The 14,617-nt window shown below is 34.2% G+C and overlaps 1 protein-coding gene across 3 annotated transcripts in view; it reads left to right on the forward strand.

The window, feature by feature from the left end:
- LOC126978456 (uncharacterized) overlaps nucleotides 1–14,617 on the forward strand; it is a 39,114-nt gene that overhangs the window by 23,657 nt on the left and 840 nt on the right. For 2 of the 3 annotated variants that reach the window (XM_050827262.1, XM_050827261.1), the window contains 3 exons: nucleotides 6,260–6,392; nucleotides 7,960–8,132; nucleotides 9,686–14,212. In XM_050827262.1, the coding sequence (XP_050683219.1) occupies nucleotides 6,323–6,392; nucleotides 7,960–8,132; nucleotides 9,686–14,212 (4,770 nt within the window). In that variant the 5' untranslated portion in view covers nucleotides 6,260–6,322. The remainder of the gene's footprint in view (nucleotides 1–6,259; nucleotides 6,393–7,959; nucleotides 8,133–9,685; nucleotides 14,213–14,617) is intronic. The other variant, XM_050827263.1, reaches the window with a different exon arrangement.

The raw sequence follows: 14,617 nt of genomic DNA on the forward strand, positions 1-14,617 counted from the left end.
CACATTCAAAGTTATATCAAATGAAAACATACAGAAAAATCCATTATCATTGATAAAAATAAATAATTTTCACAAAATAACGTATATTTAATATCAGCATAATAATCGAAAAGAAAAAACAAATTTATATACTCTTATACCTACATATTATACTTTAATTATTCATAAAATAAAAATATAATGCAACCTATAAATATAATGCAACCTATATAACAGTTTAAGCAAGTCATCCCTAAAATGGACGTAGTCACTACAAACATTCCAAGCCACAAACATCACATTTTGGGGAATTCCTTTTTAAAGTTTAATAAATATTAGTGTATTCCATACATGTGGGTTGGGCTAGTAAGTCATGATGTCATTCAAAGAGTGACAGTAGGACTGCAATTTTTTGTCAGTCCGTTAATATGAATCACGTAACCAGTCTTGTGCTCTTAACTCAATATCGACATAATTGTGGTTTGGAACGTTTTTCTGGAATTACGTCCAAACAATGTTACATAAATAGAACCTCTCTCTAATTGTTTTTTCTCCACTTTTGCGCAACAGTAGTAAGCTATTACTCAAATACAAGGAACATGTACAAAGTCATCGTACGTGCGGTCATGACGCAGGCTAGCGCCGTTTTCCCACGTTCACGCGTCACCTGCAGCAGGTTTCCAGGTGGTGCAGATAAAATTCTTGTGCACGACCACCTGCAATATGTCCGTAAATAGACCTTCACCGCAATCTTGAGCTGCCCGCCATCGCATAACATTTCATAGAGCTATCACGACGCTGCTTTCGTTAGGCGACCCTCCATCCTAATTTGGTGCGGGAGGCATACAGTGACAATGTGTTACCGAATCCGAGAGTGAAAAAACATACGTCGGCCTCGACACGTCCTAGTTGATCCCGTCGACGACAGCACCATCGCAAATTATATTAAAGGGAATCGCATGTTTTCCGTAACTTTATTGGTTTCCTTGACTGCATCATCACGATCTGATATCACGATGGATGATTTCCAAGTTGTAATTATTTGTTACCTACTTGTAATTTTTATTGTGAATATGATAATATATTAAACTGTTATTATAAGGAATTTTTATATTTTAGTTAACGGGGGTAGGTACTCAGGTTCAATGCCATAAACTTTTACTTTTTCACGTAAGGGTGGCGCCCTTTCAGTACCGTGAATGCTACGTGGACAGCCAGATATTTTTATGCACGCACAGAGTAGGACTTGACTAATACGGAACTAAAAACTAAAGCATTCAAATATTGCGTTAGCTGCACATTTACACATTCTTTTTGTAGGTACTCGGTTCTCTTTAAGGCTAAGATCTATAGAGCGAACTTAGACTGTTCTCAGACTTAACTTAGGAAAAAATTTGCCAAGTGTGATACAACGCGAACTAGGTATTTGCATTCGGCTGTCTTAGCTTAAGCTTAGTATAATTTCAGATGTAAATTGATTATAAAAACGTAAACAAAGATTACGCTAAGCTTAAACTCAGCTAAGTTTTACGTGAGTAAAGTCTAAGTTTGCTCTGAAGATCTCAGCCTAAGAGGTATTGAAAAAACCCCACTTTGACCATATTACAATATATTATATTCAACACGGACATCGCGAAAACAAGAAAACAAAATTAATATTCACATTTTTTTTTTCAGTAATACTTATACGAGTAAGTAGATCTTAGTAGATCACTTCACAGTTCACACTGTACTAGCAAATTTTCATTCTAATAAAAAATTAACGCTTAAATAAGTATGTCACTTCGCAGATAATATTCTATCGTCTCACTTGACGTTGTCGGGAAACACAGATAATCCTAAAATAAAAGAAATATTAAATTTCATTCACTTATTATAAATTAATCACCGTATTTGAATGAAATGGATTCTATTAAATGTTTCGAACCCTTTCGCGGTCGTAGACTAGGTAATATAGGTAAGTAACTCTTATCAACTTATTAATCATTATTCCTCGGCTCACGTAAAAAAAACAATATAAATCTATAAGAGATTTCATAAAGAGTAGAAAAAGTATTCTGCTATGAAGTCTGAGTTCTGACCACAACAGCTGTTAAGGGATTCTTTTTGAACCGGTTCCACTTGCATCTACGACGAGATGTAATAAATATGTCGATCTTATGCAATTTGCTCTCATCGCAACAAAAGTAAAATGATAAGTTTATATACGAGCAAGGTGGAATAATTTAATTTCATGTCGCACAACATACCCGGAGGGTGAACAGAAATAGTTTACCACAAGTTGAATGTTACACAGACTCCTGCAGTTGCTAAACAATTCTATAATATATTCAAATTCATAGATTCAGCTAAACAGTGAACTTAAGGTACAACTTTGAAATATTTTAATTTCAAATTTATTCCACTTTGTCCTAGGTTTATCTGAAAATATTTTTTCTAAATTAAATATTTTTGAAGCTTGCTTATTCCAAATAGATTACTCATTATCAGCACTTTAAAAAGATTTTAAAGAATGTTTTATGTGAGTTAGGGACCGTTATCGTGTGGAAAAAATTATAAGAGTGATTTTTTACGATGCGCGCGCACATCGTCTTATTTTTGACACCCTGACGTAAGTTGGCCAACTAGACCATTTGTATCATACTTCAACTGCCATAAGACTCTTGCAACTCATATCTCTACTGAACACAGTTTTTATCATAGAAGTTCTTTCTAATTGTATAAAAATAATTATAATGATATTTAAGTAAACTTAACTTTTTAATTTAACTTCATATTGCGGTACGATAATATTTTCATTGGTTGTTTTAATACCTTCTTTAGTACAATTGTGTTCTATCTGCAACCGTACTTGCGTGTGTATATATGAGTACAAACACACTTTTATTGTAATTATTTTACAAGAATTCAATACCAATACCCTGTAAAGGCGTAGTCGGCTCACAACACACTATGGTCTGTCAGCTAAATAGCGCCTGCCTTAGAGACTGGCAATGTTTTTGTCATTCACATTACTGTGACGTCAGCACAGCAAATTGTGGAAACTAGAATTTTCGGATAGTTCCAGTTGTTTCTTAAAAGCTACTAGCTTCGTCTGCGACTTTGTCTGGGTTCTATCCTTCAGACCAAAATCAAAATCACTACAACCATGTAGGTCAAGGAAATGAGACTTATGATTATCAAAATTTCTTTTCTATTTACATTTACCACCACTTTGGAAAAAGTTGATCTTTAATGAGAAGAAGTGGCAATAATCTCACTGCTGCTCCTTTAGATCAACATTTACAGCTTTATCGTTTTACAAATCATTAAATTACAATGTAAAGAATTAAAAACTCTCAAAATTTCGAAATAAAAGTATCCTATTTGTAAAATGTAGATTAGTTAGTGCCAAATGACTATAATATTAACAGATAAGGAAGATACATCACACAAGGTGAAACATGCAGGTTAAGTCGAGAAAATTGACAATGAATAATAATTTATCTCTGCCTCCGCGGATCACTGATGTCTACACGAGGTATCTATTAAGAGCGGCATATCAAGTAAGAATACATCAATCTTTGGCCGAAGTACCACATGAAGGGCCCAAAACAACCAACTATAATAGCTCTTTTTCACACCCTGTATATTCTACGAAGTATAATCATTATCGGCCTGCAACAGGTTATATGCCTACACGCCATAGAGGCAGTGTGTCATCTCGATACAAAGAAACAACCCGAAGTAGTGCTTTTTTACTCGCAGCATATCAAGCCATAATTATTCGTGCCAATGAACTAGCAGCCGATGCGTCGATTTGTTCTTACGAAGACTTACACACGTGACCTTTACAGCGACTGCACGTCCAAGAAACTGCTAGGCACGAATCAGCAGGGCGCTATCTCGATCATTTTCTGTATTTATTGGTTGGATTTACTGCGCATTTACCACGTCATTTAACCTATCAATGTTTACGTTCGTGTCTGTATTTTATACGCATAATGAATATTATGATTCGAAGAATTTTAAATATAAACAATATGTTATTTTTAACCAGACATCAATCACTTCTGAGATTAATTATATATTTTTTGTCCTCATCAGTTCGACTTCACCAATTATACTTACCTACTTTCCGAAAGCAAATATACAAATCACTATAAAAAATACTGCAAGGGCGTCAAGTGTTTAGGAAAATACGAAGAGTTCCTCGATTTCTCCAGGCTTCCATCATCAGATCCTAACGAGTGATATGGCAGCTGAGAATTTATACGCTTGCAAGCAAAAAAGTTTTTTTACAAATCAGTTCAGGTATTATCGAGTAATCGGGGAAAAAATAAAATCAATCCGATAAAAAGAGAACCTCCTCCTCTTAAAGTCGGTATTAAAACGTTATCCACTAATTATTCAAAACACTTCTCTCTTGGTTATACCTCATCTATAACTGGAACTCCGTTTTTTGAAAAATCAAAGTTATTTAATGCTATGGATTATTTTCCTACAACATAAAAATGCACTATCAAGTTATTACATATATAAAGTGAATACATTTATTTAAGCTTTCTTACGCCTTATACAAATTATTCGTGAATTATTGAGTAAATTTGTTTTATATTGCGAACCTCATTTGAATAAATCCTAATGCAATATTTCTTTCTTGAAAGAGTTGCGCTCTCGTTCTTTATAATGTTATACATGAAAAGAGAATTAATTAAAGATCCTGGGAATACTTTACGATGATCGCAAATTATGGTTTATAGCATGTTTTTAGTGTGGTTACATTCCAATAACGACTTATTGTAAATTTGACTTTTAACGACTTGTTTTCTTTTAACTGATATCGGATGATATCGAGATATTAGGCTGCGTTGGAGAAGGTTTAACTATTAGTTAAAAGTAGGCCGCGTTATATTAGTAAATAAATATTGAATAAGCAAAAGATTCAGAGAAAGTTGCAATAAAGATTATAATCAGTTGTTTGAAACATGTTTCAGAAATTTTAGTGTTTAATAGGATTAAAAGGTATAAAAGGCATTTATTTTCTCAAAATTGATTCCTTTAGAATTCTTTTTGATGTCATTTCTGATAACTACTAGATACTACTACCGCTTCGGAAACAAATGGCGCTCTGAGAGAGAAGAAGTGGCGCAAGAAACTCTCCCAGCATTTTTTTTGTGCTCTTCAATAAAAATATACAATATTGTACAGTCATTTGTATCGATATGCATACCATTCTAGTGATGGACATAAATTTAATGTATAAAATGTGTATGAAAAAGAAAATTATTTCAGCCAAAGTTTAATAATTAATATGGGGAATGACTAAGTTAACTATACCAAAGGTTTTCAATTACATAAAACTTAGGCAACTCAGTCAAACACCAAATCTTAATAAGTGTTGTATAAAATCCAACGTAAAAAGTTTTACTGAACATTTTTGTTTATGTTAGGTTAATAACATAATATAGTAAGTATGTATTCGAAGAGTGAACTAATAAGTGTGCACTGTAAAAACTAAAAAGGTATTGTTTTTTAAACTATTATATATTGTTTGGTTAGAGCGCTATATCTTTAAGAAACGTTAAGGTTTTGGCGAGTACAATTTGTTAAGATTAAACTCTGTTTTTAAACTGTTTAATTAACGGCCGTTCCCAATATACTATCTACAGATAGAGATAAATTAATACCTTCTACTGTCAGTAGTTAGCTGTCAATAATCTGAAGCTGTCCCAATATACCCGATAAGTCATTCTTATCGCCTTATATTGGGACGCGTGAATTGCAATTTCCATATAAACTTCTATCGCTGGTAAGCTATACGTCGTCCTATTGACAGACAGCGTGTACGGATAAAGTGAGTTACCGTCGATAATTTTATTGGGACAGAAAATTCAACGATAGTAACGATTTTTATCTCAAGTAAGGGATAGACTAAATATTGGGAACGGCTGTAAATAAATAGTTTATAAAATTATTATTGTGTATATAAATTACTCTTAGAAACTTGGCTCTGACTGTTCAAAGCAATCTTACCCGAACGAGCCTACATATATATATGTAGGCTATGTATATATATATATATATATATTATATACCTACTTCTTATATCCTAATAAGTCCACGTCATATTATATAAAATAGTACATACACTTTTCTACAAAGCTGGAAACGCTCCTGTAATTCCTTCAATGCTGCAAGAGAATGTGGTCAGCGCTGATCACTTAGCATCCATTCCATAAAAATTAAAAATATTCAATCATAAAAGGGTATTCTTACTAATAATGTTTATTTGTTACAGAACATAGAATGATAATCGGGCGGTATTGGACTAAGTTCTAAGGATTTCTACCAGTTTACAATAATGAATTTATATAAGGCGATATTTAAGGTCATAGTTATAGCATCTCACATCATTGTTTCCGATGGCACTGGTAAGTTATAGGTTAATTCTTACTTCATATAATTATTCTGTGCCACTTATAAAGAAATTGCTAATTAGAGACAACTGACAACTAGCCTAATTCGCTTATCATTCATGTAAACCTTAGATAATTAGTTTTAACGTCTAGATTGAGCCTCCAGCTGGTAGACAACCGATGAAAACAGGCCAGGTTCATTACTTTAGTGTGCGTGACAAGCTACGTCTTAAACTCGCAATTTGCATCACACTTTATGTTAGTGAGCGTGCATTGCTGAAAATACATTTTTTTCGACGTTTTCACAGCTGTCACAGTCTATCTTGACATATAAATGATCTAAGGTTGTTTTTTATTTATTTCTTTGAGCTAAATGTTACAAAAGATATTAAGATTATAACCCACCAGGCTGCAGACAATTCTTAATCATCTTATAATAAATATACATAATAATATAACAACGACAACTCCGTGTTTTAATTTTAATAATAATAAATTCTTGTTCTTATATAATTTATCTGAGGTTGAAATCAGGGCGCTTATAGGGTGTCCTGGGTTCGAATCCCGGTAGTTGCAATTGTAACATGACAAACATTATTGTTTGTTAAACTATGTCTTTGGGGTTTTTATATAAGAGGGGGGCAAAGGTACACAAGACGGGAAGTATTCAGGCAACCGTCCTAGACATCCGCAACACCAGAGGTCAAGTGGTGCGATTCCGCCCTTTGCGTTGGAAGTATCTTCTAAAGCTGGAAGGTCCCTGAGTCGTATGGGGAAAAGAGTAGCCAGTAATTGGTTCCACAAATTGGTTGTCGAATCTAAGATATTTCTTACAAAACGCCCGGTTGTAGAATGTCCAGTGGTGGAATTCGGCTGCTGGTATCAACCCGAACTGCTCCTTTGAGCACACGTAGAAGATGCAGAGAGAACCAACTCTAATAAAAAAGGGAGAATTATAGAAAGGCGGTAAATGCTCAAATGCTGTACAAATAATATATAAGTATATCGTGATCTGATAATATATATTACTGCCGTGAAGCAATAATGTTTAAACATTATTGTGTTTCCGCCTGAAGTACGCCGTAGCTAGTGAAATTTCTAGGCAATTGAGACGTAATATCTTATGCCTCAAGGTGACGAGCGCAATAGCGCCGCTCAGAATTTTTGGGGTTTTCAAGAATCCTGAACGGCATTGCGTATCAATTACCATCAGCTGAACGTCCTGCTCGTCCAGTCCCTTCAGTTCCAGTCATAAAAAATCAATCTAATTTGGAAACCATGGCTATATACCTAGGCATACTCCTACCGACTAGTACCGATTAGATAAACAGATTTCCCAAACTAGTTGGGGGCAACATTATTTACTGTTACAAAATTTATTTACCTTATTAATTAATTGTTATTTTACATTGTTTACTGTTACTGCTTCTGTTACAAACATATAATTGCTATATCTATTTTAAAGATGCATCCGTCTTGTTATTTTCATTCTATGGCAGATGTCCAACAATGAGTTTTATGAGATTGTCTAATAGAAAAAATGTTAATTGATTATATAATAATGATGTAATGGTCATTTCAGAACACGCAGGTCTTCGGGATGGCCGTGTTAACGGTCACGTGGTAAAACTATACTCAGGGCTTCAGCCAGATCCTATCAAATGCCTTGGTGAGGGGTTCCAAGGTGATCAAAATGACTGCTCCATCTTTTATAGATGTACAAAGTCGAATAAAGGACACTACACAGTTTATAAGGTAACGTCAAAAATATATACAATGATAAACTATTATGTTAACTATAATAATATTATGAGATATAATTACAATTTACTTTTTTTCTTCTTTTTTTAAATTTATTTAATGACAACTTACCCAGTTAAACACTTTAGGGGATTTCATGGTATTTAGATGTATAACTTTTATTGAATACTTTGTTTTGAGCAAAAATTTAAAAAGATCACAAGAGCCCTTTTTAAATAAAAATTTAATTGATGGGAGAAATTGGCCATAGTTTTGATCAATAAATAAGTGTTTAATTAAAATAGTTAAAGATTACGACAAAATATGACAAAATCATAAATCAAAATCAAATTTCAGATCTGCGAGTATTTGGTCAAGTTGTTATCAGTTTAAAGCTTATTTCAAAAAAAAAAGATGGTCGGGGGCCTGATGATCGCCGCCCATACTCCTCTGTAATGCTTATATGAAATACAAAAAGTATTGCCGGCCTTTAAGGACCTATATTGAAAAACGGCCTTAAGATTGAAACTGTACGCCGTGGCGTAACCGCATCATAATCTCTTTTATCCTAATAGTCATAGAAAAAGTTTCAATAATAAAATAAATAATCTGCATCAGCACCGTATCACATTTCCTCAAATAATTGTTTAAAAAAAAAAAAAAATGAATATTAATAATGAACAATAATATACCTGTACAAAATGGCAACCTTAACGTTGCCTGACTGAGCAACCATATTTTTTTCAATTCCTTACATAATTTCCTTTAAAAATACTTACAGAGTAAACTAAAATTAACTACAGTTAATTGCGGCCAATACATTGCATAGTCCCTAAACGTTCATTAGTAAAATTAGACGGAATTTCTTTTCGAAATAGTGTCTTAAAATATATTTTTTGTAAATAAATAAATAGCTTAGCAGTCTCACCTTATAATGTGATTTGTAACAGATTAGTTTTTCATTTCCATACCCTGCTGCGAAAATCTGCTGCAAACCTCTCTGCAAACTTCTGATTAGGAGCCAAGGTGTATGTACCAAAGGTTGCATCAAAACTTTTAGCTTGTGATAGAGAGGTATTTTGTCTCGCAAATATCTTTTATTGACAGCAGGCCTCAGTGTCATTTTGTGCCCCAAATAAACGGCTTCCATCACTCTTCTCACTCAAAAGTGGTTCGCTATTTTAGGAACATTTAACTAGATTCATTTTGATAACGATCAACCTAACTCCGCTCTTAAGTCTCCAACATTTAAAGCTGCATATGAACTATAAAAGCAAAAGGACTTGGGTATGCGGTGGGAACGCTCAGTTGTCCCCTAATGAAAGGCACAAGCTTCTACTGCACCAAAATATTGTAATAATGAATTATCTGTCAGTGACAGTCACGTCAAAATTGCTTAAGTCATTTTGAAGATTTAATGGAACAAACGAACAGATTTTTGTAAAATGTAAAATTGTAAAAATATGTTCAATTGTCCAATTACTGTGTAAAATAAATCTATGCAAATGAAGTCAAAGATCAGCCGCTCGATTGTATAAGATAAAATGTATTTTTTTTTGTATTCACAGTTTCAATGCGGCCCAGGTACAATCTATGATGCTGACAAAGAGGTGTGTAACCATCCAGGCAGTACTAAGCGAACTGAATGTGGCATGACTTTCGATAGACATGTGAATGTAAACGATATAAACGAAAATCAATATGAGTTACCGACACCTTTAACAACAAAGGATCCTTTTAACTGGGGATCCAAAGTCAATGTTGACCCGAGTGCATATATGCCACCGTATAGTGATCATAACCAGTCTTTAGAAGGATATCAATCTTCTGGGCCAATAATCACAACAACACAAAGTATTGTTGAGAAACCAGATGCACAGTTAAATAATATAATAGCATCCACAGCAACTGAAACTTGTACATCATCGGGTTTTATGGGCGACAGCAAAGACTGCAAAAGATTTTATAGATGTGTTGAGAACCTGCGGGGTGGTTTTATTCGGTACGAGTTTTCTTGTAGCGATGCAACAATTTGGGATGACAGCTTACAAGGGTGTAATCATCCTTGGCTAGCACGTAATAGTCGATGTAGAAAGGATAATTTTATCCAGGAAAGTATAAATCACTCACCTACAACTATTAAAACGCAGGTGAGTAATGAGTTAGACTTTGATGAAAATCTTGAATCAGGTTATGGATCTAAGCTTTTCAAACCACAATCACAAAATCTAATGAAAGAAGAACACTATCAAACACCAGTTCACCAGTCTTACTATGAAAAGTTCACAAAGCCTAATTTTGAATCGTCGACTAACCCATCACTTTCAGAATTTCATTACGGTATTAACAATTCGACACATATTGATAATTTTAGTGTAACATCACCATCAAATCCATATATTTATGATAAATTCAATAACAGCACGACTAATAACAAAAAGTTTATTGAGAATAAAAGCAATGATTGCTCCCAAAGTGGGTTTTTTGAAAACATACAGGATTGTAAGAAGTTCTATAGATGTGTTGAAAATGGAAGGGGAAGCTTTAATAAATACGAATTTACTTGTAGTGATGGTACAGTTTGGGATCAAAAAAATAATGCATGTAATTATGCATGGTCTGTTAAGGGCTGTGAAAGTGACAGAAAAGACATACTAACAATAACAACAACATCCGTTACTAAACCTCCAATAAATGCAAGTTCACAAACACTAAATAGCTATAATGTGTACAACGAAGACAATGAAGTAAAAAAACGTAATATAACAGTCACACCTAAGCATAACATAACATCCTCGGGATATTCAAATGCACCATTTTCTTCTGTTCATTTCATGCAATCATCGACAATAACAAATCATATATTAAATAATGACAGTTCATATGGTTTTCATGAAAACAACCCATTGATAAGCACAACTAATAATGCATCTCACTCAATTGATAAGCCGATCAAAAATTTACAGAATCGGTGCCGAATATCTGGTTTCATTGGAGACTCCCAAGACTGTAAGAAATTTTATAGGTGTGTTGATAGCGGTAATGGCAAATTTATTCAATATGAGTTTTCATGTGGAGAAGGCACTGTGTGGGATTCCAGGATTGAGTCTTGTAATCATGCTTGGGCTGTTAATGAGTGTCGCGAAAAGAGTGATGAAGTTAAAAGAGAAACCACGACAGCTACTACTTATATTTCATCAGCTAGGCCAGTCACTAACCAAATTGAAAATAAGTGCAAAATGGAAGGATTCATGAACCATGAGGAAGATTGCAGAAAGTTCTATAGATGTGTAAGTAACAATAGCAATGGTTACATACGCTATGAATATACTTGTGAAGAAGGCACAGCGTGGGACTTAAGAATCTTAGCCTGCAGTTCTTTGATGACTGTTAGGAACTGTAAGTCCTTCAACAAAAACGAAATACACATGTTGACTACACCATATTTTGAGAGTAACAAACTTCATCCTATAGAAACTGTATCAAGGCAAACTATCTCAATAAATCCCACAACCACAGAAGTGTATGTAAGCAAAAAAACTTCCAAATGTGAAAGTAGTGGTTTTATTGGTGATGTTTATGACTGTAAGAAATTTTATAGATGTGTTGATAATGGTAAAGGTGATTTTATTCAATATGAATTTATATGTGGAGAAAACACAGTATGGGATCAAGAAATTCAAGCTTGTAATTATAACTTTGACAATTCATGTAGAACTGATACCAATAAATTACAAATTACAACAACCCAATCATTGATTGCCAGCACCCCATCCACCATCTCAGCATTAACAACAACAGCACAAGAAATCCAACATTCAACCATTCAACCATTTAGTGATGAATCAGAACCTTATCCCATCAACACATTTAATCAAGATAAATGTTCATCTGAAGGATTTTTCGCAAATAATGAAGACTGTAAAAAGTTTTATAGGTGTGTTAGGGGCAATGCTGAGAAGTACGACATTTATGAATTCAGTTGTGGAGAAGGTACTATTTGGGTTCAAGAAATATTAGCTTGCGATTACGATACAGGTATAAGTTGCAATCGTACAACATCTAATTCTAGTACCCAGCCAGCTGCACAAGCTACATTGACAGTTGAGTCTACAACAATCCGTGTTTCACCATCACCTTCAAGTTCTAAAAATCCGTTAGTCGATAATGAAACAATCAATTACAGCGAAACAACACCATTATATTCTAATACGAAACAATCTTCTACAGTAAAGCCACAACAATCAGAAGAATGTAAATCGGAAGGATTTTATGAAAATAAAGATGATTGTACACGCTTTTACCGATGTGTGTCTGATGGACGTGGAGGACTTCAAAGGTATGATTTTGTATGTGCAGAAGGAACAGCATGGGATACCAAGATTAATACATGTAATCACATCTATAATGTTCCAAGTTGTCAACATATTGATAATAGCTCACCTAATCAGGAAAGTCTACCAAATAAACCCATAATACACGATGGAACAGAAATGGAAAACCAGAGTACAACCGTATCAACCACTTCAGCTGGTACAACTACACACAGTCCCACAAAATCACCTAAAACAACAATCGCAGCATCATCTACAGAAATTTCACAGACCACTTCCACAACTTCATCAAATAGTGCAAATACACCCAAGACGACAATATTAGAAGGAGACACAACAATGACAACTAAAACATCATCCATGTCTACTATTAAAGAAAATGATTGTAAAGATGTTGGATTTTATGGTAACACTAGTGACTGCAAAAAATTTTACCGTTGCGTAGAAGATGGTAAGGGAGGATTTATTAAATATGATTTTGATTGTGGGGAAGGTACTATATGGGATCAAGATATAACAACATGCAATCATCCCAATGATGTAATTCGGCCGTCTTGTTCATCGAATCAAAATAATTCATCCACTGCCACTACAAACAGCAAGGGTCCATTAACTAGTACAAATTCAAATGATGTTACCACAACACCAATGTATTCCTCGAGCTCAACCAGCAATCAGCAATCAACAAGTACCGAACACTCTTCTACGGAAAGTACCACAACAATGAGTACAAACTCCAGCAGTAATGACCAACAACACCAGGCTGGAAACAATAACTTCACATGTAGTAAAGCAGGGTTCTATGCTAATCAATATGATTGTAAAAAATTCTATAGGTGTGTTGACTGGAACAACGATGGTAAAACTTTTTCAATATTTTATTTTGAATGTGGTGAAGGAACGATATGGGATCCATCTTTAGAAACATGCAATTATGAAGAATCAGTATATCCCCCTCGTAACTGTAGCTATACTTCACAAAATACCACTACTAGCACTACAACAACCACTAAAAAACCAACGCAACAAACTACATCACCTAACAGTCAAACGACAAAAGAGGAGCAATCGACTACAGTCAAGACCACAACAACTACTAAGTCAACAAAAGCTACGGATCAGACCACTGTCATGGAAAAAACGACTACAGGGCAAACAACAATTGCAGAAAAAACTACAACAGAGCAAACAACAGTGGCAGAAAAAACAACAACAGATCAAACAACAGTAACAGAAAAACCAACAACAGATCAAACAACAGTCACCGACAAAACAACAACAGATCAAACAACAGTCTCAGATAAAACAACTACAGATCAAACGACAATCACAGATAAGACAACCACAGATCAAACTACCGCCACTGAAACAACTACTACATCAACAACAAGTGAAGGTACGCAACAAACAACCACAGAACAACAACCAACAACTACTGAAACCACGACAGAGTCATCAGATAATTCTACTACAGAAAAGACACCTGCTAAAGATTGTCCCAATACTGACAAAAACCAATATTTATATGTATGTCCAACTTCATTTAGAAGACACCCTAAATACTGTAATATGTTTTACCAATGTCTCGAAGATGAGGAGAATCACGATTTGAAAATTGCTACCTTTTACTGTCCGAATAATACAATCTATGATGAAAACAAAGTCCAATGTGTTAATGAAAGCAAAGCTGAAAAAAAATGTAATGGAGCTATGACCCAAACACATCGTATTAAGCGATTAAGTAGCAACTCAGTCGAACCAGTAAGTAAATTTATAATAATATACAAACAATTATATATAGACAAGCATACAGAACGCTTGATGGAATATGATTACCGCCGCACATGCTCTCCAGCAACACGTGGAAGTTTCGCATCCACATTATGAGAATGATTTGAAACACATGATTATTCCAATAATCATAAATACTTTCGTTTACCTTCCGACTTCATCACCAGTTCATATATTTGGACTCCAAATTTATCTTATTATATACCTATCTTTCGCCGTTTGAAATACCCATAAAATACATACTATATATAATAACAGCAGAAGTTCTATATGTATACGTAAAACATCAGGAGTTACCTCTATTAGTCATAGGTTTTATTTTCACACTAGATTTTTATAATGAGACGGATTTACTACAATATGATACTCTTTCAA

The sequence above is a fragment of the Leptidea sinapis genome, chromosome Z, assembly GCF_905404315.1.
Source record: "Leptidea sinapis chromosome Z, ilLepSina1.1, whole genome shotgun sequence".
Taxonomy (NCBI): Eukaryota; Metazoa; Arthropoda; class Insecta; order Lepidoptera; family Pieridae; genus Leptidea; species Leptidea sinapis.